Source organism: Schistocerca serialis, chromosome 3 (assembly GCF_023864345.2).
Source record: "Schistocerca serialis cubense isolate TAMUIC-IGC-003099 chromosome 3, iqSchSeri2.2, whole genome shotgun sequence".
In the NCBI taxonomy this organism is placed as follows: domain Eukaryota; kingdom Metazoa; phylum Arthropoda; class Insecta; order Orthoptera; family Acrididae; genus Schistocerca; species Schistocerca serialis.
In genome coordinates this window covers 934605916-934633589 of record NC_064640.1, presented here as the reverse complement: position 1 = coordinate 934633589, position 27674 = coordinate 934605916, and the positions used below count along the sequence as shown (strand labels likewise).

The following is a 27674-nucleotide window of genomic DNA, read 5'->3' as shown; positions in this document are numbered from 1 at the left end:
GGATTCAGGATGGCGCGTGTGAATGAAAGGCTCCGATGTTCCAACCACTCTCTAATGGATAGAAAGGCCAGTGGGTAATTCGCAGAAGCGGAACTCTGAGCAAAATTCTCTGCTAAGCTGTTGGAAATTGTGTCGGGGTCAGTTCGAACTGCTCTATTCAGTGAAAGTGCAGGGACACTGACGGGGCTCCGATAGCCATAGAGTCGCCGAATCTTGGCCCATACCTGTGATGAGAGGTATGGAGGCCAATGGTGGAGACATACCGTTCCCAGCACTCCTGCTTGTATTGGCAAATGAGGCGGCGGGCCAGCGCACGGAGCCGTTTAAAGGCGATGAGGTGTGCTAATGAGGGATGGCGCTTGTGCTGCTGGAGCACCTGCCTGCAATCTGTAATCGCCTCAGCGATCTCAGGTGACCACCAAGGCACAGTCTTCCGCCGAGGGGACCCAGAAGGACAGGGAATAGCAGATTCTGTGGCAGTAATGATGCCGGTGGTGACGGAGTGAACCACCGCATCAATGGTGTCATTGGAAAAAGGCTCAATAGCCCATCTTCAGGTAGGCCCAGAAGAGTGACGCTGTGGCAGTGACAGAAAAATCGGAAAGTGGTCACTACCGCACAAGTCATCGTGCACACTCCATTGGACAAACGGTAAGAGGCTAGGGCTGCAGATCGAAAGGTCAATGGCTGAGTACGTGCCATGCGCCACACTGAAATGTGTGAAGGCACCATCGTTTAAAAGGGAGAGGTCGGGCTGTGCCAATACATTCTCAATGGTGGCGCCTCGGCCTGTTGCCACTGACCCACCCCACAGAGGGTTATGGGCGTTGAAGTCGCCCAGTAACAAGAAAGGTGGTGGCAATTGGGCAATCACGGCAGCAAGGACATGCTGCGGGACATCACCATCCAGTGGAAAATACAGACTGTAGACAGTAACAGCCTGTGGCGTCCACACCTGAACAGCGACAACCTTTAAAGGTGTTTGTAGAGGGACAGACTCGCTGTGAAGGGAATGAAGGACGTAGATGCAGACGTCACCAGATACCCTTTCATAAGCTGCCCGGTTTCTATAATAACCCCGATAGCCACGGAGGGTGGGGGTTCGCGTTGCTGGAAACCAAGTTTCTTGGAGAGCAATGCAGAGGAAAGGGTGAAGGCTGAGAAGTTGTCAGAGCTCAGCAAGATGGTGGAAGAAACTGCTGCAGTTCCACTGGAGGATGATATTGTCCATGGGTGAGAAAGGCAGGAAGGGACTGGGGAGGCAGATTACGCCACTGGGTCACCTGCTGCCACTGGTTGAGCACCTGTGCAAACGCTATCCATTGTGTCTGAGGGACCGGCGAGACCGAGGTCCTCAGCGGACGCCAGGATCTCCACCTCATCCTCAGATGCTGAGCTTGTAGGAAGCGGTGGGATGGGTGCCACCGCAATGTCAGGGTTCTTGGGAGCCTTTTTCTTTGTCTGCTTTTCACGGTGTGCCTTTGGTGGTTCTGGCTGGGAGGGCTTCACTGGGTCAGTCTCAGGGACGGACGAGGACTGTGAAGCCCTACGACCAGCGACCGGTGGTTGTTTCAGTCACTTGCGGGTGTCCGCCTTTCCACTGGTCAAAACCTGGGAAGGGAGGGCCCCGAGGGATCCCTTCCTGGAGAGAGTAGCCAAAGAACTCTTACGCTTCTCCGGCTGGGAAGGGGGAACTGATGTCCCCAATGGTTGGGAGGGTGTTGCTCCTGAAAAAGATGGAGCAGGAGCAACAGGGAGGGTAGTGCCCCCCACAATCAAGGAGGCAGGGGGATCCTGACGGATCAGAGAGCCCACTGTACGCGATGACACGGGAGATGGGAGAACCGTTGTTGCAGCAGCGGCAAAGGTGGATGTCATTGGCACAGGATGTAGCCTCTCATATTTCCGCTTAGCCTCAGTGTAGGTCAGGTGGTCCAGGGTCTTATATTCCATTCTCTTCTGTTCTTTCTGGAATATCCTACAGTCCGGCAAGCTAGAGGAATGGTGTTCTCCGCAGTTAACACAGATGGCAGGTGTGGCAGATGGAGTACTGGGATGCGAAGGACGTCTACAATCTCGACACGTGATGCCAGATGTACATCGGGAAGACATATGCCCAAACTTCCAGCACTTAAAACTCTGCATCGGGGGGAGGGATATAGGACTTCACATCACAAAAGTAAACCATCAGCTTGACCTTTTCGGGTAAGGTGTCACCCTCAAAGGCCAAGATGAAGGCACCGGTGGCTACCCGATTATCCCTCGGACCCCGAGGGACACTCCAGATGAAGTGAACACCTCGTCATTCTAGGTTGGAGCGCAGTTCATCGACTGACTGCAGAAGAAGATCCCTGTGGAATATAATAGCCTGGACCACATTTAAACTCTTACGGGGCGTGATGGTAACTGAAACATCCCCCAACTTGTCGTAAGCAAGCAACCTCCATGACTGGGCAGAGGATGCTATTTTGATTAGAACTGACAGAGCGCATTTTGGCTACACCCTACACCTCCCCGAACTTGTCCTCTAAATGCTCCACAAAAAATTGAGGCTTCATCGACATAAATGATTCACCATCAACTCTCGTACGGACGAGGTACCAGTGTGAATAACCTTCAATGCCTTCTTTAGCCATATGTTCCTCCCATGGAGTGGCCACGGAGGGAAATAATCTTGGATCGTATTTTTTGCCGTTGAGGTTAGACCTCAATCGCTTAGAGACTGCTGGTGGAGGCCCACCAGCGAGAGATGTACCACGCTTCATTGCGGGTCATCCACCCTGATGCCACCCACTCCGACCAGGGGCTCTCCCCACGGGCACCACCCAGCCACAGCAAAGACCACCTGGCAGGATGGCCTTTGCCGGGAGTCCTGATGCTCCAGAGAGATAGGAATCTACTCCTCGGCATACGTGGGGAAGGAGCAGCTCAGGCATCAGCAGTGCGATCCCTGTGTAGTCAGGGGGCTACCACCAAGAGGGTACATGACGTCCCCACCACAACGGACTGGCTACCGTGCTGGATGTCGGGTGTCGAATATTCATTTATATCCAGAGGGCAAAGATAGAAGTGCACAATGGAGGGAATGTATGCTACCCAGAACACACTGCAGCTGATATGGCCACAAGCTCGGTGTAAGTCCAACTCCATGACAAAATCGGGTGTGCCAGATCTTAGGTCAAGATGGATTGAAGATGCACCACGTAAGGCGTCCTTCCCCAAATGGTACGCACTAAAAGAAAATTTTAAAATGTAGTGGTCAAACCCCTTAGGGGACCATCACATTAAAGCCGAAATGTTGGAGAATCCTTTTAGTCGCCTCTTACGACAGGCGGGAATACCGTGGGCCTATTCTAACCCCCGAACCCGCAGGGGGGCAGGGACAAAGTAGCCACACAGTTGTATGCATGTTCTGTACTAGTCATTTCTCAATAAGGACCTTGTCCAAAGCTCAGAAATATTTCCAGTCTTGTTTATATGCCACCTACCACTCAATGCCTCTATTATATGGCATGGTGTTACCTTTACTTGGACCATATGATTAACAGTACAAAAGAAACAAGTAAACGAAAATCAGAATGGTCATTCAACTAGTTGAAATTTTCTCCTTCCCCATGATTTGAGTTAAGGGCTTAACTACACCATCATGACTCGTGTAACTTTTATGAACATGTTGCATGTGTACACACAAGTAATTGCAGAAAACAGATGGGTCAGTGGTCAATTTAAACTTGTTAGCATTTTACACGACACAACTATCACTCAATAACGAATAGCACACTAAAGTGCAACAACAGTAGTTAGTTTGAACCAATGTTTTTTGAGAAAATGTAAGAATGACAATAGCAGATAAACACAAACAACAGCACATTACGAGATGAAATTTTGTGGACCTGTAAGTAGTGGGATAGTTACTTCACAGCATAGATTTGCATGAGAATGTAGTTATACAGTCAACTGTATAAAGTCAGCTTATTGAGCATGCAGTGAGATTATAAACTTCGTTCTACCAAAGACCTGATTCTCACCATTCATATTTATGTACAGGGTGACAATTATTGAACTTCATGAAATAAAATCATCATAACGGGTTATGTTAGGACATTCAAACTGCATGCATTGCCACGAGACATGATGGGAATTAGTATGTCCATGCATGGTTTGGTTTAGAGATTAAGCCCACTTTCATTTGGATAGGTTCGTCAATAAGCAAAACTGGCACATTTGGGGGGACTCAGAAACTGCTTTTCACAATCGAGAAGTCTCTTCACCCTCAACAGGTGACTGTGTGGCGTGCAATGTCCAGTCATAGAATAATTGGTGTGATATTCCTTGATGGCATGGTGACTACTGAATGGTACCTGAAGGTTTCAGAAGATGATTTCATCCCCATTATCCAAAGTAACCCAGATTTTTGACAAGATGTGGCTCATGCAAGATGGAGCTCGACCCATCAAAGCAAAAAGAGTGTTTGATGTCCTGGACAAGCTCTTTGGGGACAGCATTCTGGCTCTGAGGGTATCCAAGAGGCCCTGGCATGGGCCTCGATTGGCCAGCATCTTCTCTGAATCTGAACACATTCTATATTAAAGACAAGGTGTACAGTAATAACCCCAAAACCATTGTTGAGCAGAAAACAGCCATTCATTCAGCAGAAAACAGCCATTCATTCAGCAGAAAACAGCCATTCATTCAGCAGAAAACAGCCATTCAGCAGGTTATCGACAGAATCAATGTTCCGACACTTCAGAGCTTCTTGCAGAATTTCACTATTCGTATGCACCACTTCATCATCAAGGATGACAGGCATATCATAACCTAAGTCTGATAATCTGTAGTCACATTTACATGTTGAATAAAGTGTGCGCTCACTGTAGTTTGTCCTTGTTACATGGAATATGTCTGTTACCTATTCTGTATACCTGTTGGATTGAATACTGTTTGTGACAACTAGTCTCTCGATAGCCACATTCAAACACTCAGATCAAACTGCCCCAGTTTTCTAGTTTCATCTTGTAGTACACCTAATACAATAATTGGCATAGTAATCACTACACTCAAAAGTGGTGCTGTCTATCCAATAAGGATGTTCACAACACTATACCACCTATCTTCGCAAAATCGATCTGCAACCCTTCAGGCACCTCAGCCAAGTGTGCAGCCTACATGGTCCCTGCACGCCTCAGTATCGCAGACTTACCCAGTCTCAGTAATGGAATGACACCATGCAGTGGTACCAGCACTAGCAGATGCCACCAGTTCCAAAAGATCTATTCATGTCTGCCACACAGGTGACCAGAAAATAGTGTAACGAGTATTCCATTACCTGCCACTATAAAGGTTGGCGCTAGAGCTAAAGAAGTCAGTTCTTCCAACTTCGAGCCTCTCCTAGCCTCCAGGAAGGTACTACTCACACTACCGTCTTAGGACACTCTCTAAGCCCATCGTAGGGACTGACACCACTGTATTCATCCTTCGTCATTGCTCTCTTGGCACAATCAGACTCTATCCAAGGTAGGCTTTTCTGCTCGTATGCTAGTGTTATTTAGGACAGCTTATTCACATTTAGAATATTTTCCATTCAAAGGCACCTGTCTATGAAGATCCCAATTGTGCTACTATTTCAGGCTTTAGGATCATCCTACTGACAAGTCTTCACGCCTGTGAAAGATTGTAATTGTGATTTTGTTATTATTGGTGAAGCAGACGTTTCCTTCTTTGATTAAAAAAATTTGGAAACATTCATCACTGTTTTTCCCGTCAAAATAGACCTGTAATATGTATTTTATTTCTAAACATACAAAAGCACTTGCTACCTTTTCCTCCTGACAACAAACCACCCTCCTCTCCCCTCACATCACACACCACCAGTGGGGTATGTTAATAATAAAGATACTTCATAACGGCATCACTGCAATGTGAGATACAGAGGCTGGAGCAGCATCAGTTCAGTAGGGGCAGATGCTACAGTGGAAAAACATGCAAGATGACAAGGCATCTGAAGGACATAAAAATTATGTGCAATAATGAAATTTCAAATTTTGAGATTTTAAGCAATTAGAAGTGAATAATTTAGAAAAGACTATAACGAAAATGAAAGGGAAGTAAAGTCATCCAACTGTCATACATTCTACATGGTGTTTGTTATGAAACTTTCACTACTTGAGAGGGCTCCCATGAAGAATGAGATATCATAGGATGATGGCACTTTGTGGAAACATTTGTAATGGCACGAGGAAAATAAATAATGAACAAACCATTGGAAGAAATATTTTAATTTTGACATTACAGGGCAAAATTTGTTAACAGTGGACCATGTTTATGTTCCAGATTACAAATGATGTTCAGTGTGATGACTACCTATAACCATGACAGCTTGGGACCGCACTAGAGGTACCATTTCACACTTGTTCACGGCACTTTTTGAACCATGGAAAATGAAATGTTCAGCTGGCGTGACATAACTCTTGCACTGCTCTGAGACCGCACATTGCATCCAGCATTCTCAGCCATGGCAACAGTAATTACTTCAACAATTTTCACTATTGGCTGTTGGCATCTCCCACGAGCTAATCCCAAATTGCCAATTAATTTGAACTTCCAAATCATGTTCTTCAACCCTGGTGCTGTGGAAAGAGGACCTCTCCATATTCCTTCCATGCGTCGATACTATTGCTGTTGTTTTGATGAAACAACCTTGCAAGTAAAGCCCTGCTCACCTTGTCCATACCGAATGTGACAGTCTGCAACTGTAATGCTCACTGATGCTTGTGCTTAAACACTATGTTGCCATACAGTACCAGCACCTAACAGCATGTCACGACACTAACACTACTAACAACGCAAATCCTGTACTGAACAATCTAAACATCATTTCTATAAGGTTGGTATAAATGTTGTAGGATGTAAATACAGGGTGTATTTGAAAGAATCATCTGATTTGGCACATCTATATTTCTGAAGCTAATAAACATATATAATGCATTTTGTTTTTTGATGAATGGGAAACTCAACAACTTGTTTTTTTTCCCCCCATAAGCATTCAATATGGCCCCCCTTGAGATGCACAACATATGTCAACACGATATTCAAATTGTTCCCACACTTCAGCGAGCATGTCTTAGTTACAGCTTCCACAGCTGCTGTTATGCGATGTCTCAGTTCATTCATTGTTATTGGTAACAGAGACATATAAACACAGGCTTTCATAAACCCCCCACAAGAAATAATCACATACAGTCAGATCCAGTGACATTGGGAGGCCAGTAATGTAACACTGAGTCATTTGGTCCAGTGTGACCAATCCATCGTTCAGTAATACTTTGATTTAAAAATTCCCACACTTCCAGATGTCAGTGCGGTGGTGCCCCATCCTGTACCACGTCACTACAGTTTGCCCTTTCCAACATTACAGACAGTTCTTTTTGATACAGTCTGTACTTTTGGATTAAAAGAGATCATGCACCAAAAAGCAGAAGCATTCACTTGTCAATAGGCACACACATAAGAAAGAAAACTTGCTATATTTCCAAGTTATGCTTTGATGAACTAGAGTACAGCAGAATAAAAGCTACACAGCTACACACACACACACACACACACACACACACAAACACACACACACACTTCTACGCTCCTGCCGGCACAATGTGTGTGTGTGTGTGTGTGTGTGTGTGTGTGTGTGTGTGTGTGTCAAAGGTCTATTGATTTGTGTGTGTGTCTTCGGCAACTCAATGTATCCGCTTTTTGGTAAGTGGTCTTTAATCCAAAAGTACTGTGTGATTACTAACCATTTTGCATGAAAACTGTGGTTTCCACATAGTTGTGCTCTTTCCAAGCAAGAATCACACACTACACAAAGATGACTTGATAACGTGCAGATGTCACTGCACACCTGACAGGCTCTCTGGTTGTATTCTCTTCAAAGAAGAATGGACCAAGAATAATGGTGCTTGTGAATCCACATCACACAGTCACATATGGTGAGCGCAATGGCTCTTTGTACCCAACGCATGGATCTGTGTATTCACTGCACCCTGTAGAGTAAAATGTGCCTTGTAACTCCATAGAATATTGCCTAGCCATGTCATCAACTTCGATTCATGCAAGAAACCAAAGAGAAAATTCAGAACATCGTTGTGGATCATGAGATTCCCACTGCTGCACTGTCTGGATTTCGTACGGGTACCAGTGTAATACGGACTGCAAAACTTTCTGTACTGTTCACCACAGGATGGATAATTCATGTGACACTCTTCTTGATAGACATACTGTTCACTCATATTATGGCTTGTCAAATGAGAGTGTGGATGTCATATTTTCATACAAACTGTATACAGTGCCACATTCACATGTGATGGCCAAAATTGGAACCATTTTTTCCAACTTAAATTGGTTCCTCATTAATGCATTAGAATATCTACCAAGTTTCACTGCCATACAATAATTACAGAACACTCTGGACCTCCATGAGTAATGGAATTTTAATTATAAACACTTGGTATTTACTTCCTATAAAGCTGGGTACCCATATGGTAAATAGTTTTCAGTCTCACTGGCTCAAGTAGTGAAAGTTTAATTATAACCACAGCATAATTATCACAGAGGCAACCAGTGAATAAAAATCACAGGGAGAGTAATTATGGAATAAGTAATGTGAGTCACTAAATGTTCTGGATATTATTAACAAGAACAGATAACAATGTTGACCTGTCAGGATGCGTGTAGAATCTCACTGTACAGGTTGATTTAAATTTAGCAGTCAGAATGAGAAAGGAAGGATGAGATCTCATTGAAATTTTATGAAAATTCAATTACTGACTGCTATTGAACATGGCTGTTAATATTGAACCAAATGAATAGACAGTAATAAAATTTTGCAAGCACCACAGAAATTGAGAATTTTATGAAAACAGAATAGTGTTTTGAACAATAACGACTGCAGAGGCTCATAGGTAAGGATATTCTTTTCAGTCATTATGTATAGACCTCTATAACACGACTTACAGTGTCTTTGAAATTTACAAATAAAGTACTGACCTGCATTCCACTGTAGAAGATCCACAACAGAAAATGAAATATCGGCAATGCCAGCAAACGTAAGGCAAGACAAGTCACACCTGTTCTCTTTAGGTTGAATGTAGTTGCCAAACACCTCCTGTGAACAAAGTATTTTTTAAAAAATTTTCAGGCATTTAGATTTTGAAAGCAGCCTACTGATGGGATACTGAGGACAAAGCTTCTAGATAACTGTTTTATACATTGCATTTTGAACATATTTTCATTTTTGTACCTGGAGAGTGTTCACTTATAACTAATTAATGAAAGAAACCTGAAGCATAAATACAGAAAGATATATATTGTCACGTGAAAAGCACAATAAAGTCCAAATCCACAGCCAGGGTTGTCAAAGAAGTACAACACTTAGAACTGAACGTACATTTAATACTGACACCATTGTACAGCCACAACAGAACTGACCTCCAGGACAAAGTGCTTTTTATACAAGCATGAAATATTCCAGAATATAAAAACATTACAAATACATTCCAATAACCTTCCAGAATGAATAATTACTTAATAAAACATATGTCTGTATATTTGAATTATTTTATTTCTTCGTTATTAAATCTTAATACCATGATATGTCCAATATTTCTGTAAAACAGATCTTCTTCTTCTTCTTCTTCTTCTTCTTCATCTTTTTCTACTACTACTACTACTACTACTACTGGGTTGGTGCACAAGTTTGTAGCATTTTTCCATAAGTTTAATAGACATATAACAGAGACTTTCGTCATCAATAACATATTCTCCTTCACTATTTACAAAAGTCTTCCAATGATGGGGTAACTTTTCGAACCCATTACTGTGGAAATCACATGGTGTTGAGGCGAAGAACTCGTCAAGCCATGTTTGGAATTCATGTTCAGCCAGAAAAGAAATTCCTTGAGGTTAATTTGATAGATAGCAAGAAAGGTAGAAATCCGAGAGCACCAAAAGAGGTGGGTGCAGAATGACTTCCCAACCCAACTCCTGCACAGTGTTTGTCAGTCCAGTAGAACAAGAGCAGGCACTGTCGTGCAGTAGTATCACTTCCCGCTGTCTTCCTGGGTGCTGTTCTTGGATTGTGTCTGCAAGAGGTCTGCAAGATGTCTTACTTGATTGAATTGTGTCTGCAAGACGTCTTACTTGTTGACAATAAATGTCAGTAGTAATGGTTACACTTTGAAAAAGCAATTCATAGTAACCACACTATGGCTGTTCCATCAAATGCAGGACATTATCTTTTGTAGATGCATGCTGGTCTTCATACTGTGAGTTGCTGCTTTGTTTGAGTTCAACCATTCCTTTCTTATTCTTACCAGTAATGATATGGAATACCAGGATACCAGTAATGATACAGGATATGAATGGTCAGTGTTGTTCATGAGCCAACTGATGACGAGTAAGCAGATATGCACATACTGCCAGCAACTGATTATTGTGGTTTTGACTTAGAGCATGCGGTACCCATTAACCCAATTTTTGAGCTTTCTTCATCGTATGCTAATGTCGCATAATGGTGGAATGATCATGATACATCACATTTGCCAGTTCTCAAGTACACTTATGTGTTTAAATGATCTTCATCAAACCCAGAAGGACTTCTTGAACATGGAGTCACGAATGTCAAAACAATTCTCCTTAAAATGAGAAAACTATTTTCTTATTGTGCTCTGTCCAATGGCATTATCCCATACACTGTGCGAATGTTTCGGGCTGCCTCTGTTGCTGTCACCCCTCTATTGAACTCAAACAGAAGAATATGCTGGAAATGTCCTAGTTCCTCCATTTGGCACTCTACTTTCTAGCATCCACAACTCCAATCACTATCTCCAAATGAAAAAATGACAATATGCAAACTCAAAAGGCAACAGTGAACAACAAATAAAATATTACAATTGATAAATAAACCCATAGCAACCAAATGCCAACACATAAAACAAAAGTGCTATGAACGTATGCACCACGACTACTACTACTACTACTACTACTACTGCCACCACCACCACCACCACCACCACCACGACTACTTGCTGGTGGTTGGGTTTGAACTGGTGATCCGCAAAACATCTGCCAGCAAAGCTAACCACTATGCTTTACTGAGTGCACCACTACTCCTGGCATCGTTTTCTCCTGAAGTAACAATGACCCACAGTTCAGAGGTTCTCACTGCAGCTGATTACAGTACCTGGGATCTAGATCTAGTCAATGGTTCTCTGCAGGGTGGTGTTGGCAAATCCCTATGTTATGGGCATGTTGTTACACCCTCTTCACTACAATGAGCATCAAAGGTAGCCCCTCCCATCAAAGCTTTGTGATCAAGAAAAGTTAGGTCTTCAGTTTCCTCGAACCTCCCATTGTTGATCTGCACCTCTGGACTGTAGTACGGCCTCATACAGAAGGCACGTGCAACATCTCTGCACTTTTCTCTTGTGGATGAAGGGTCACAATTCCTAACTTCATATGTGACGCCTGAAAAGTGAAGAAGGATACGATACGGACCATAGAAGCCCTTTAGTAACTTTTCCAATACCTTTACTTTCTGCAAAGACATGAAACTTCATATCAAGTCTTCTGGGCTGTATCTCACTTGTTGGCGCTTGGCATTATAGCACTCTCGGTGTTTGTCCTGGATGTCCAGGACTGGTATGTGAACCGACTGTCTGGTACCGAGCGCCATGGGTTTCGAATCCGCGCCAAACAGCATGGAACTCTATGACCCCTAGAGGCCTCTGCAGCAGTCATGCTGTAAGCCATGGCTGTGCACGCTCTTAGCCCCGAAACTAATGTGAGGCACCACTGTGGAGCGCGTGGTCCCAGTGGCCAATAGTGACATACCCTGCTGTGTATTTAGGTGGCTGCCTCTCATGCAGTGAGGCAATCTGGTATTCACATTGAGTCAGTTGATATCTCGCTTACAGATATCATGTTTACGTTGCATGTGCTTACTTCCCGTTTACGAGTGGACATTGTTTTGATTTCGTGAGGTTATCTCTTGTGACCCCCTTGCGTAATACTTTGTTGTTGATCTTTGTGTCTTGCTCGGTTGTCTGTTGTCGTCCTTGTTCTTCCATTCCCGTTTGTCTGTCTTGTTCGTTTGCAGGCCGCTCCCGTTGAATCCCGCCGTGTTTTCATTAGCGGCAACCCTGCGACCATTCCTGTTGCAGTTACAACATTTTGGCGATGAGGTAAACGGTAGTCACTGTTAGCATGGAGGCTAAGTTGGTCTGTCTACTGGAACCACGGCAGCAGCTCATGCAGCAGCAGCAGCAGCAGCTCCAGTTACACATCTTACAAAAGTCGATGTTGTTGCTAATGGACAAAGTCGATGTTGTTGCTAATGGACAAAGTCGATGTGGTTGGTAATGGACAAAGTCGATGCCCAGGATGCATTACCGCCACAGCTTCTGAGTCCTCAGGTGTCCAATTCTTTCCCATGTCCACTGTCATTCCCACCATTTAATGACGCTATAGAAGACTGAGAAACATACTTACATTGGCTGAAACAACATCTCACGACTTTTCAAGTCACGGATGACCCCTTGCAATGGTGGTCGTTTTTGTCTTGGGCTCCCCAGACACATTCATTCTTCTTCGCAAGTTGGCACCCTTGTCAGATCCTGTGGCTCTCTCTTTCCAGGAGCTATGCCTTTTGCTGACAAACTATTATTCACAGTGCTACCATGTGGTCGCCTCTCAGCTGGAGTTCCACCAGTGCCATAAACAGCCTGGCCAATCATATCATTCCTGGATCACGGAGTTGCAGGGTCTCAGCTGTCGATGTGAATTTACATGCACCAATCTGCAGTACAAGGCTTTGTATGTGGACTCCCTGATACAAGATGTGGTGGTTCAGCTGGCTCCCGATCCTGAGGCCTGCACAGCGGCGCTGAAACTAGATAATCCCTCACTGGAAGAGACTCTCCGCATGACCCACTCATTTGAAATTGCTCAGGTGGCCAACGAGCTCATGGTGTGGCCGCAAGTGGCGGCGATCAGTGCATCTCTGCGGGTTCCACCCTCGCGACATAAGACGTGGCCCGGCCAATAGTCGCCAGTGTTGTCGGGCCTCCTCTTTGTCTGATGTCTCTATGACATCAGAGCCTCTGGTCGCCCCTTGTCGCGGGTTGTGCGGCCCACTTCCATCTTGCCCACAGTGCTTTACCGCATACTCTCTAGTTGATTGCCTCCAACACTGGAAAACGTGCATGCTGTGTGAGAAAGAGGGCCACATTTGATCTGTTTGTCGTAATCGCTCGACTCGCTCCCGTCCTGCCCCTACTGGGCCTCAGGATATAGTACATGCTTTGCAATCTGTTGTCTCGCTGGAGGACCCATCAGCACGGAAGTTATTCCTCTCACTCTGCCTTTTTACTGAAGATGTCCGACACTGGGGCCACCGTCTCCCTGATTAATATTGCGACATATACCCACCTGGGCTCCACTGTGTTGTCGCCTCCGTCTCGGCGTATGGTCACCTATGGCAACAGTTCCATTCCCTGTTGTGGGCAGTTTGTCATCCAGGCGACATACAAACATGTTCCCTGGCTCCCTATCTGGCTGTCATCAACCATCCATTGGCTTTGAATAGTTTTGGCCTGGATGCATTTCCACTGTTCGGCTTTTCAATTTCCGATGAAGTTAAGGTCATTTCCACGGCTGTTCCTTTTCAGGACTTTGATGATCTGTGCTCGGCTTTTGCATCATTGTTTGCAACGGATCTCGGGTGTGCTTCATGTTTTCAGGCGCACATCACACTTCGGCCGGATGCGCAGCCTCGCTTTTTCCGGGCCAGACCCATTCCGGTGGCCTTACAGCCAGCAGTTAAGCAGGAACTTGATTGGCTCCAGGCTGCTGGCGTCCTAGAGCCTGTGACATACAGTGCTTGGGCAACACCACTGGTGGTCTTACAGAAACCCAATGGGTCCCTTCAGCTGTGTGGGGACTTCAGCACTACTGTCAATGCTTAGCCCTTAGTAGACACTTAAGCCATTCTCCGACAGGAAGACCTTCTTGCCAAGCTTGCAGGGGGCAAGTACTTTTCCAAGATCGACCTGGCTGAGGCATACCACCAGTTACCGTTGGATGTGGATTCCCAGAACATCATGGTCCTCAACACATCTTTCAGATTATACAAATACAAGCACCTTCTACTTGGTGTCCCTTCAGCGCCAGCAATTTTCCAGAAGTTTCTGGAGCAGCTTACACAGCCTATCCCAGCCTGTGTGAATTATCTGGACGACATCTTTGTCACCCTGTGTTCCCGCCAGGAACATTTGCACAACCTCAGCACCTTATTTCACACTCTGCAATCTGCAGGTTTACGTTGTCGGCTGGACAAGTGTTGTTTCTTTTCAACCGGAAGTGTAATACTTGGGCCACTGGCTTAGCAAAGATGGCATTCGCCCTTCGGATCGCAATGTCACGGCCATTGAGGCGCTTCCTCATCCCAAGGACTTATCTGCACTCCAGGTATTTTTGGGCAAGGTTACTTATTACTTAAAGTTCTAACCCCAAGCTGCCTCCGTTGCTCAACCCCTCAATCACTTGCATCGCAAAGTCGTACCTTTTGATTGGACTCCTGCCTGTGACCAAGCTTTTCTCCATTTAAAGACCTGCTGAAGTCTGCCCCTTGCCTTACTCACTTCTCTCCAGACTGCCCCTTGGTTGTGGCAGCTGATGCGTCGGCATACGGCATTGGGGCAGTCCTTGCACATTGGAATACCAATGGCTCAGAACAGCCCATTGCTTATGCATCTAAGACGTTAACCCCAGCACAATGGAACTACTCCCAGATTGAAAAGGAGGCCCTGGCAATAGTGTTCGCCATCCAAAAATTTCACATCTATCTCTTTGGGGAAAAATTCACCCTCCTGATGGACCATAAGCGCTTAGTTACACTTTTCTGACCCGACTCTCACCTTCCAGAGAGGACAGCTCAATGTCTCCAGTAGAGATGAGTCATTTGGCAACTAACAGGTCCAAAGGAACGGTTCACCAAGATTAATGGAATGAGCGAGGAACAAATTCTAAGGAACAGTCTTTCATAGTTCACTTTGATTGCGGCTTTCTACTTATGGTTCCCAGGAACGGGAAACGGTTGGTCTCATTCCCGTAACGGCACATCGGCCGGTCTCGTTCCAGGCTCGGTCCCGTTCCCATCTGTCTCCGTCTCAGTCTCGCTAGGCCGGACTCTTCCTTCTTCATATGGCCACTTGTCGCAGTTCCACTGCCGACTGCTCATAGTTAGTTCAGTATTGAGTTGTTGTTGTTCGTTTTGTTTGCTTCGCATGCCTTTTCTAGATCTGTTTGAAACCTTTTTTGAACTGTGAACTTCTGGTTCTTTTTGTATTCTATTCAGCATCCACAACCGGTAATTAAAATGTATTTTATAATTACGTAAACTACATAAAAATTACATGGTATGTAATACCTACATCTTTTCAGGTAACAAAACGGCGTATCAGCTTACTTTACAAATTCGATAAACAGTTGAACAAATACTTGTAAAAAGGCAAGATTTTTTTGTTATTACACATGCAAAGGACGTCGGCATGGCATACATGAGTGGCCATTTTCCGTCTTTTTTTGATCCAAGGTAAAAGAGCACATTCATTGTTATGGAAGGCAGACCGACTTACAACCGAATGAAGGCTGCACTTCATAATAGAGTGTATGGTGTCACATTTTGTAAAGAGAATATGATAACTCCTACAATATTATTTCAGTGGCGCACGAAAAATAGGCCCCAAGTACTAGACTGCTCATTGTCACTTACCGATCATCATCTATTGTTTTGAAGTTGTTTGCATTAGCTTATTTGTTATTTCTTCACTGCCTAATTATTACATGTTTATCTATTCTGCTCGCAGCAGTCAACAAAACGTGTGTAATTGCCAAGCAGTCTGTACTCAGGGTCGCTTTTTCGTACGTCACCTTTATTATTTCACTGCGATCAACCACATAACGCTACAGATGGCTAAACAAGATGTTTTGCAGAATCACGAAAATTACAAGTATGTGAGAATTCTGTTACGAAAAAAACTCTGTACTCCAGGGTGGAGGTAAGTCCCCCTCTTGGTGCCTTCCATCTTCAGTCACCTATGCTACTAATTTTCAATTTTTCATAAGAACCATATACCAAGCACAATGAACGGTGAACGAGTAAAAAGTAACGGTTAAAAGAGCGATCACCAGTGAACTAGTTCCCAAGGATGAATGACTTTGCCCATCTCTAGTCTCTAGCACTGGGCATTATTTATACGGAATTACACTTACACAATCTGGTATAAGCCCACCACCCACCATGCTAACACGGACACTTTGTCTTGTCCCCCACCAGGCCCCAATCCTGCGTTTGACCACCAGGAGGTCCTCTGCTTTCACACTGATTCTGCCCGCTGGGATCCACTGGATGGTCTGCCTCTTATGGCTGCTCACATTGCCAAGGCGCAGACACCCTATCTTGCAGCAGGTTCTCCGCTACATGGTCCACAGTTGGCCCACCTATATTACTCGTTGGATGCAGACCAACTTCAGCCCCTGGCACCACCTGTCCCACACGCTCCCCATGGTCGATGATGTCCTTCTGTTGGCCACGGAGTCGGATGCCTATCGGGTGGTCATTTCTTGGTATTTTCGACATCACGTGCTCTGTTTGTTACACAGCGGGCACTGGGCTATGTCCTGCATGAAAGTTTTGGCTTGCCGGCATGTGTATTGGCCCGGCATCGATGGCAAAATTGACTGCTTGGTCCATAGGTGCACTGTGTGTGTGTGTCACCAGGCAAACACCCCCCTCCCCCTCACCCCTCAGTCATTCGCCCCCTGGCTTATGCCTCACCGGCCCAGGGATCATATCATTCTCAATTTTGTGGGACCGTTTCTCGGGTCCATGTGGTTACTTATCGTTGATGCCTACTCCAAATACCCATATGTCGCCCGCATGGTATCCACCACCACACACCAGAGACCACACTCATCCCTGGCCCAGGTTCTCACCATTGAGGGCCTGCCTCACACATTGTCTCCGATAAGGGCCCCCAATTCGTGGCACCCTCCGTCCACGTCTTCCGTCAGGCCAATGGTATCAAACATATCCGTAGCCCGCCTTTCCACCCTTCCTCCAAAAGTGCAGCGGAGAGACTTGTCCACACATTTAAACAACAGTTGACAAAGGTGGTCGAAACATCTCCCATCACATCGGCCCTCACCCTGTTCTTGAGCACATATCGCACCATGCCAATTGACGGACATAGTCCGGCGGAGATCCTATACGGGTGGCAGACGTGGACCCTTTCCCATTTGCTGATGCCGTCACCCTTCCACCACTGCTCCCGGACCTCTCAGCATTATGCCCCTGGCAGGGCCGTGTGGGCCCGCGTGTATGGGAGCAAGTCGGGTTGGACGCTCGCCACGGTCGTCGCAGCCCACAGGTAGCATGTGATGTCAGTGTAGATGTCAAAAGGGTTGGTGCTCCGCCGACGTACCACTGTGGGACTCCCGCCACTGCCTCCTCCTACGCTGCCTCCTCCTGGTACAGACATGGTCCTCGAGTTGCCGCAACTGACCCCAGTTGTTGCCTCTCCGCGAGCCTGCTGCTGGCTTTCCCCGCCCCCAGGTGGATTGGAGGTTCCCTCCAATGCCCTGGCCTCTGGATTGACCATCATGGACACCTCAAGACGTCTCTTCTTCCCAAACAATGGCAGTTGACGAGCCTGGGTCTTCTCCCATCTGCCGACCACCACGACACTGTCCGGTGCATTTTTTGCCCCTACACACAAGTTTCAGGGGGGTGGGATAGGGCACTGAGCACCGCAGGTTTTGAATCCATGCCAGTTGGCATGGAACTCTATGACCACTAGAGGTCTAATGTGAGGGTGCCACTGTGGAGCACGTGGTTCTAGCGGCCAATAGCGACATAACCTGTCGTGTATTTAGGCAGCTGCCTCTCACGCAGTGAGGGAGTCTGGTATTCACTTTGAGTCTGTTGATATCTTGCTTACAGACATCGTGTTTACGTTGCATGTGCTTACTTCCCGCTTATGAGGGGACGTTGTTTTGATTTCATGAGATTATCTCTTGTGACCCTGCTGCTTAATATTTTGTTGTTGATCTTTGTGTCTTGCTCGGTTGTCTGTCATCGTGCTTGTCCTTCCATTCCCATTCGTCTGTCTTGTTTGTTTGCGGGCCGTTCCTGTTCGGTCCTGCCACATTTTTGTTAGCAGCAACCCCAAGACCATTCCTGTCGCAGTTACAAAAAACTGCCTTACTACTTTGGTCCTGTGTTTGATGCAGTCATCCTGAATATCATATTACTGGAATGGGAACAGTGTATTCATTGGCATTTTGACCAAGCGACTGTGGAGCAGAAAGAATGGTGTGAAGCCGGTAGTGCCTTGCTTCACAGTGTTGCATGTAAATGTCACAATGGGCAGTATTGTATCACAATGTCTCTGTTTGCCATCAACATACATATCTGCCAGCATCTGATTAAAGCTTTCAGTGAGGCCATGTGTCTGTGAATGGTGGGCTGTCATCATCCTGTGGGCGATGTGAAATTATCTTCAACACTAGTCTCAAGTGGGAAACTTGTCTACTATCAGAGATTGTCACACAAGGTACTTCAAAATGACATTCTACATGGAACTTTGCAATTTCCAGACCTTCAGTAGTTGGCACAGCTTTCGTGACAACATAGTAGGTGATGTAGTCAGTACAGTCCACTATCCATTCATAGCCATTAGTCAATTTCGGGAACCTCCCAAAGACGACTATTCTATTTGGTTGAATGGTGTTGCTGCAGGCTGGCCGGGTAGCAGATGCCCTGCAAGTAATTGCGGCACATGTTTCAGTTGATGGCATTCCTTCCAGTGGCTCATATAGTCCCTAATGGATCAGTGGAGACCTGGCCTGTAATACCTGCAATGATATGGTCTAGACTATTTGTGAATCCTAGGTGACCAGATATTGGAGTGTCTTGGAAATACTTCAGGATCAATGGCCACAGATGATCTGGGATGACGAGCAACCATTTCTGCCCCATCAAATTATAGTTACCCTTATACACTAAGCAGATCCAGAAGGATGTAGGTTGCAGTAGGTACTGGGAGATGAAGAAGCTTGCACAGGATAGAGTAGCATGGAGAGCTGCATCAAACCAGTCTCAGGACTGAAGACCACAACATATACAATGTTTCATTTATTAATTGGCCTCCTCCTTTGGTTGGTTCCTCATTCTTCAAGGTTTCTCTGGTTTCAGCAATGCTGGATCTTCATTTTTTTCAGCAGAAATGCCATTTAATACAGCAATGACTAAGATTTCATCCATGCTGCTCTGCCTAAGGATTCCTTGAAAGGCAGTCAGTGTCATTGTGTTTGTGTCTGTTTTTATATACCACTGTGATGTCGTACTCCTGGAACCTCAGTACCCATCTCACCAGTCAACCCAACAGATCCTTCAGGCTAGTCAACCAGCACAGAGACTGGTGATCCATCACAGCAGTAAATTGTTTGCCAGATAAATACAGTCGGAACTTGTTGATGGCCCAAACAACTGCTACGCACTCTTCCTCAGCTGTAAAGAAGGTTTTCTCAAACATGGACAGTACTCGTAAAGCATGAGCTATCAACTTTACAGCACCTTCCTGAATTTGCGCCACAGCTGCCCCTACCCGAAAACTACTAGCATCTGTGTGAAGTTCTGTCTCAGCATTCTCATCAGACAAAGCTAGGACTGGAGATGATGTTAGCACCTCCTTAAGGACAAGGAAAAACATTTCTTGTGCATCATTCCAGGAAAATTTTTGAGACTCTCCAAAGTAGTTCTTGTAAGGGATGTGCCTTAGAATGAAGTCCTTTATGAATTGCCAGTAGTATAAGCACATTTCATGAAAACTTCTCACATCATGCATGTGTTGAAGAGTTGGAAAATCTGCGACTGCTCTTACTTTCTCTGGATCAGCATGGACACCATCATCATTCACTAGGTGCCTCAAGATTTTAATATCTTAGGTGGTGAAGAGGTACTTTTCTGGATTCAGGTGGAGACCTGTAATCTGAGCACACTTCATTTCAACACGTCTGTTTTCAAATAATTAAATAAATAATAAAATAAAATAAAGACAACGTCCTCCAGATAGCATAGATACATAGCACATTTTTAGTTGTCAAAGCAGGTTGTCCAACATATTTTTGACGGTGGTTGGAGCATTACACAGTCAAATGGTGTAACTTCGAACAAACAGAGGGCAAGAGCAGCTGAGAAGGTAGTCCCTCCGGTCAGCCTCGTCAATCTTGATTTGTCAGTAGCCTATCTGCATGTCCATAGTTGAGAAATACTTTGCTCCTTTCAAGCAGTTCTGGGTATCATCACTGTGTGGCAGTGGATAGATATCTTTCTTCGTGATTTTGTTCAGTCATCAGTATTCAAAGCAGATGTGCAGTGTATCACCCTCCTTCTTCACGAGAACCACCAGAGAGGATGAAGGACTCTCTGAAGGTTCAATGACACCATTTCACACCATCTTCATCTTCTCAACTTCCTCCCAGATTGTCTGTCATTCAGCCGAAGATACACTACATGAACGCTGCCTAGTTGGTGGATGACGCCACTGCAGATATGGTGTTTTATCGTAAGTCTGTCTTTTCTCCACTCCAGATTTTATAGCATTAAATATTGTTGCAGAATAGCTATTATTCGCCGACATCATTCCCCAGTCAGGCCAGATCCTATTGGCAATTCGATGGCAGCTTCCACTCCTGGTGTAGTCTGTAGTGGTAGCCAAGTATATTCTTTGTCAATGGTAACAAGCTACCCATCCTGGACTGGTTCAGCTCTCCCTACACACATAACTCAAGATATGAATTGTGGCTAAGCATGACAATTAGTGATAAAAAGTTCTTATGATCGTCAATGGCATGTAGATTTCTTTTATAAGTAAGAGCAGCTTTTTGCAACTGAAAACATTTTACAGTTTAACTGTACGTCTCAAATGATGACGAACTCATCTTGTTGATTATGGCAGGATAACAATGTCTTCAATGTTAAACAACCATCCAGAGCAATTTTTGTTACGTGTGCATGTTGAAATTGTTCCACCAATCTGGAGCTCTGATCTTCCAAAGTCTGTTACTTTTTGTGATAACTGCAAGAAGTCCTATCCAAGAATAACAGTATGACCATATTCTGATAAAATGACAAATTTGAAAGAGTGTGTTCTGTTATCGATTGTTATTCTTGCAATGCTTCTTCCTGTAGGCTGGATGTATTTCCCCTTTGCCACCTACAGCGCAATTGCTTTTGCATCACATAACACAGTCTTCTTTAACTGGTGACAATAAGCATTCAACATTACAGATAAAGAAGTACCCTAGTAGACTTGTGTCCAGAGTGGTTGGCCTTTGATGATGATGTCTATGACATTTCCTGTCATCTTGGTAACTGCCGTTCATAGAGAACTTCCATCTGATGGTGCCACCTCCACAGATGGTCGACTCGTTTGGTTTTCATGACTTTTGTGGCTAGACAAGCAGTTAGCACCTCTAAGGCAATGGGTATGTTGGGGAGCTACCTCATCCAGAATACAGCAATGAGCTTCAGCCCACAGATCATCTATAAATGTTCGTAGTTGACTGGCATGAATAGGACTGTTGTGATGGCTGACGCCTTGCAGTGTAATAGTTATCAAACACTCGCCTTATTTCTCCACTCCAGGGCATCCACAGTGAAAATAGACTGGTGTGTTGTCCTCTGTCCTCCAAATGTCTGTTCCCCTCTGGGGCATTTTACTTGGTGGAGGAGAGTTGCACAGGTGTTTATCAAATGCCAGGTTGTTGTTGGACAGTAGTAGTGTAAGTCTGAGTTGGCTGGGTCCATTCTTCGTGGTGTGTTTGATTGGTGATTGGGGTTGGTGCCAAAGATCAATACTACTCTTCTTCAACATTCCCTATTACCTCTTGGTTGGTTCAATGTTCATAGCCACTATCTCTAATGTACTTGATCCGACAAGTTCTGGCTGCCATAAAATACTGCATTTCTTCTCTTACAATCTGGCGTATGACAGAAGAGTGGTCATGGTGGTATTCCACAATTTTTTTTTTTTTTTTTTAGGGCGCAAAACTTCTATGGTCATTAGCGCCCAGCCCGTGACGTAGAAAACAGGAAAAAACGAAATTGAAAATCAGCAGCAATGGGAACAAAGTCATAAAATTTGAGAAACTAAAGGCAGAAGGAATGCATAAAAATCCACTACAGAAAGGGGTTGGTTGTCCCCCAAAAAAAGGCTTCAAATGACTGACGTCATTTCACTGTCACTAATAAACTGTAGAACGCGGTCAGCTGAGCGCGTGTCATCTGCTAAAATCGACGATAGATCAGGCGATAGCTGTAGACGGGAGCGTAACGGATTAAAATAGGGGCATTCAATTAAAAGGTGTCTGACCGTCCACAGCTGAGAGGAGTGGGGACAGAGTGGGGGAGGATCACCGCTTAAAAGATGTCGATGACTAAAAAGACAGTGCCCTATCCGGAGTCTAGCTAAAATTACCTCCTCCCGACGACGCGTTCGGGAGGAAGAGGTCCAAGCGCAAGGAAGGGCTTTCACTTCCCGCAATTTATTGTGGGGAATTGGTCAAGCTTTCACTTCCCGCAATTTATTGTGGGGAATTGTTGACCAATGCACATGCCATAAATGAGCAACTTGGCGACATAAACCGCTCCGTAGATCGGTAAACGGAAGAGACTGAATAGCTGGCCGAGGAAGAGAGACTGCAGCCTTGGCCGCTATATCGGCCGCCTCATTTCCACAGATACCAGCGTGTCCCGGGAGCCAGAGGAACGCCACTGAGACGCCCCCCAGGTGGAGCAAGCGCAGACAGTCCTGAATCCGGTGGACCAGAGGGTGCACAGGGTAAAGAGCTTGGAGACTTAGGAGAGAGCTGAGAGAATCTGAGCAGATTACGTACTGTATCCGCTGATGGCGGCGGATGTAGTGGACAGCCTGGAGAACAGCGTAAAGCTCCGCAGTATAAACCGAACACTGGTCGGGAAGCCAAAAGTGATTTGGGGTGTCGCCAACAATATAGGCACTCCCTACACCTAACGATGTTTTCGAGCCATCGGTGTAAATAAATGTGGCTTCCGTCATTTGTGCACATAGAGCAGCAAATGCCCGACGGTAAACAAGTGTAGGGGTACCATCCTTGGGAAATTGACATAGGTCTCTGAGCAAGTCGATCCGGGGACGGAGCCAAGGCGGTGCTGTACCCCAAGTTGTCAAGAAGGTTTTAGGAAAGCGGAAGGAAAGAGAATGGAGCAGTTGACGGAAGCGGACTCCCGGGGGTAGTAGGGAGGAGGAGCGGCCTGCATACCCGACATCAAAGGAGGCGTCGAAAAAAAGGTCATGGGCTGGATTAGCAGGCATGGAAGACAGATGGCTAGCATAACGACTCAGAAGGACTGCCCGCCGATTGGACAGCGGAGGTTCAGCAGTCTCAGCATAAAGGCTTTCCACAGGACTGGTGTAGGAAGCTCCAGACACTAAACGTAATCCACGGTGGTGGATAGAGTCGAGACGCCGAAGAATAGACGGCCGAGCAGAGGAGTAGACTATGCTTCCATAGTCCAACTTCGAGCGCACTAAGGCGCGATAAAGGCGGAGAAGGACCACTCGGTCAGCTCCCCAAGAGGTACCATTCAGGACACGGAGGGTGTTAAGGGAACGCAGACAGCGAGCCGAAAGATAGGAAACGTGGGAGGACCAGCACAGTTTTCTGTCAAACATAAGACCCAAGAATTTAGCGACGTCGGAAAACGGAAGGTTGACAGGACCTAGATGTAAGGAGGGCGGAAGAAACTCCTTACATCGCCAAAAATTAACACAAACGGTCTTACTGGGTGAGAAACGGAAGCCGGTTTCGATGCTCCACGAGTGGAGGCGATCGAGACATCCTTGAAGACGTCTTTCAAGAAGGCTGGTCCGTTGAGAGCTGTAGTAGATCGCAAAATCGTCCACAAAGAGGGAGCCCGAGACATCAGGAAGGAGACAATCTATAATTGGATTAATGGCGATAGCAAACAGTACAACGCTCAGCACGGAGCCCTGGGGTACCCCATTTTCTTGGGAGAAGGTACGGGAGAGAGTAGTGTTCACCCGCACCCTAAATGTGCGCTCTGCCATAAATTCGTGAAGAAAAAGGGGCAGCCGGCCTCGAAAGCCCCAAGAGAACAGTGTGCGGAGGATGCCTGTCCTCCAACAGGTATCGTATGCTCTCTCCAGATCAAAAAATATTGCTACCGTTTGGCGTTTCCGGAGAAAATTGTTCATGATATAAGTGGAGAGAGCAACAAGATGGTCAACAGCAGAACGATGCTTTCAGAATCCGCATTGGGCTGGTGTTAAAAGACTGCGGGACTCCAGCCACCAAGCTAAACGGTAATTCACCATACGCTCCAAAACCTTACAGACACTACTCGTGAGAGAAATGGGGCGATAGCTAGAGGGGAGATGTTTGTCCTATCCAGGTTTCGGAACGGGAACGACAATAGCTTCCCGCCATCGCCTGGGAAAGGTACTGTCGGTCCAAATTCGATTATAAAGGCGAAGGAGGTAACGCAGGCTATGGGTTGATAAATGCAGCAACATTTGGACATGGATACCATCCGGTCCTGGGGCGGAGGAGCGAGAAGAAGAGAGTGCATGTTGGAGTTCGCGCATGGAGAAAACAGTATTGTAGCTTTCGCGATTTTGAGAGGAGAAAGCAAGATGTCGCACTTCCGCTGCACGTTTCTTCGGGAGAAACGCTGGCGGGTAATTTGAAGAGCTCGAAATCTCAGCAAAGTGCTGACCCAATGAGTTAGAAATTGCGACGGGGTCCACTAAGGTATCATGCGCGACAGTGAGCCCAGAGACCGGGGAGAAACTAGGCGCGCCTGAAAACCGTCGAAGCCGACTCCAAACTTCCGAGGAGGGAGTGAAGGTGTTAAATGAGTTAATAAAGAATTTCCAGCTTGCCTTCTTGCTATCGCGGATGACGCGACGGCATCGCGCACGGAGCTGCTTATATCGGATACAGTTGGCCAAAGTTGGATGGTGACGGAAAATGCGAAGAGCACGTCGCCGCTCACGTATTGCGTCACGGCATGCCTCGTTCCACCAAGGAACTGGAGGGTGCCGGGGCAATTCGGAGGTGCGTGGTATTGAACGTTCCGCAGCTGTGAGAATAACGTCGGTAAAATGAGTGACCTCATCGTCGACGCTGGGAAAGCGACGGTCATCGAATGTCGCTAGAGACGAAAAAAGTGTCCAATCGGCTTGGGCAAACTTCCAGCGTCGCGAGCGCATATATGGCAGTTGAGGCTGCAGTCGAAGAACACATGGAAAGTGGTCACTCGAGTGTGTATCATCAAGGGCGAACCATTCGAAGCGCCGAGCTAGCGGAACAGTACCGACCGCAAGGTCCAAATGGGAGAAATTTGCCGTGGAGGCAGACAAAAATGTGGGGACCCCAGTGTTGAGGCAGACTAGATCCGCTTGGTGGAAGACGTCTAGCAATAGTGAGCCACGTGGACAAGGATGTGGAGATCCCCAAAGCGGGTGGTGGGCATTGAAGTCCCCAACCAGCAAATAGGGGGGTGGAAGCTGATCTAGAAGATGAAGGAGATCAGCTCGTGCCATTGGTGTAGACGATGGAATGTATACTGTACAAAGAGAGAACGTGTAGCCAGAAAGGGAAAGACGGACGGCGACAGCTTGGAAGGAAGTGTTTAAGGGGATTGGGTGATAAAGGAGAGTATCATGGAGCAGAATCATGAGTCCTCCATGGGCTGGAGTGCCTTCAACAGAGGGGAGGTCATATCGGATGGACTGAAAATGAGGGAGAACAAAGCGGTCATGGGGACGCAGCTTTGTTTCCTGAAGACAGAAGATGACCGGCGAGTAGGATCTTAAGAGGATCGACAATTCCTCCCGATTGGCGTGAATGCCACGGATATTCCAGTGGATAATGGACATAGGGTGAACAGAAAATGGAGGAACGTGACCAAGGGTGCTGTCAACTCAACGACTGCTCAGAGCTTGCGACCGACAGCATTGAATGGCATTCAGTCGAAGGCAGAAGATCCTAATCCATAGGTTGGTCAGGAGAAGCTCCTGCCACCAACGATCGGCCAGTTGACCGGCCACCAGCAGTGCGCCTCGGCGACACAGAAGATGGCCGAGGGCGATTTCCGCCAGGTGGTGCTGTAGTGGGACACGCCTCGGCGGAGAAGGAGAGGAACTGTGTTTCTTCGTAGCCTTCTTGGAGGTATGATGTTTAGATGAAGGAGGAACCGATGGTTGTGAAGTTGCAGTACGTAAAAACTCTTCTAGAGAATGCTCTTTTTTCGAAGACTTGGCGTCTGACTTTTGGGCTCGAGATTTAGCAGAACCCGACGAAGGGTGAGCCATAGAGTGGGCAGGCGAAAGTGGCGAGGTTGAACGGGCGATCTTTGCGCTGGCCGATCTGACGACCGTGGTACTAAATGTGAGGTCGCAAGTCTGCGTGGCCGCCTCCTTTGTTGGCCGAGGAGAAGCAAGGACAGTGCTGTATTTTCCTTTCTGAGGCACGGTGGGCTGTCGACTGGCGAGTAACTTTCGAGCAGCAAAGGTCGACACCTTTTCCTTCACTCTTATTTCCTGGATGAGCTTTTCGTCCTTAAAAACGGGGCAATCTCGAGAGGAAGCAGCGTGGTCACCCATACAGTTGATGCAGCGAGGGGATGGAGGTGGACAAGCACCCTCATGGGCATCCCTGCCACACGTAACACATTTGGCCGGATTGGAACAGGACTGGCTGGTGTGATTGAACCGCTGACATCGATAGCAACGCGTAGGGTTTGGGACATAAGGGCGAACGGAAATTATCTCATAGCCGGCTTTGATTTTTGATGGGAGTTGAACTTTGTCAAATGTCAAGAAGACAGTGCGGGTTGGAATGATGTTCGAGTCAACCCTCTTCATAACCCGATGAACAGCCGTGACGCCCTGGTCAGACAGGTAGTGCTGAATTTCTTCGTCAGACAATCCATCGAGGGAGCGGGTATAAACGACTCCACGCGAGGAATTTAAGGTACGGTGCGGTTCCACCCGGACAGGGAAGGTGTGGAGCAGAGAAGTACGCAGCAATTTTTGAGCCTGGAGGGCACTGTGTGTTTCTAACAACAGGGTGCCATTCCATAATCTGGAACAAGACTTCACAGGACCCGCAATTGCGTCGACACCTTTCTGAATAATGAAAGGGTTGACCGTGGAAAAGTCGTGACCTTCGTCAGACCGAGAAACAACAAGGAACTGTGGCAACGATGGAAGAACCGTCTGTGGCTGAGACTCAGTGAACTTACATTTGTGGGCAGACATAGTGGAAGGTGAGGAAACCATTGCGGAAGAATCCCCCATGATTACCGGCGTCTCCGATGGCGCGCTCCTCCCTTGTGGGGGCCCTCACTGAGGGCACACCCGCCTTAGGTGATTGTTCACACCTCAGGTCACACCTCCCGACAAACGGACGGAGGGACCAATCGGCACTTTCGGAAGGTATCAGCTCGGGTAATCACCCCTCCCTGGGCCTGGCCGTTACCAGGGGGTACGTAC

At 46.4% G+C, this 27674-nt stretch overlaps 1 protein-coding gene across 1 annotated transcript in view; it reads right to left on the bottom strand.

Moving 5' to 3' along the window:
* The window catches only part of LOC126471211 (ATP-binding cassette sub-family G member 5), a 137809-nt gene that overhangs the window by 43583 nt on the left and 66552 nt on the right, over window positions 1–27674 (bottom strand). The window contains exon 7 of the mRNA XM_050099327.1: window positions 9040–9157. Within this exon, the coding sequence (XP_049955284.1) occupies window positions 9040–9157 (118 nt within the window). The remainder of the gene's footprint in view (window positions 1–9039; window positions 9158–27674) is intronic.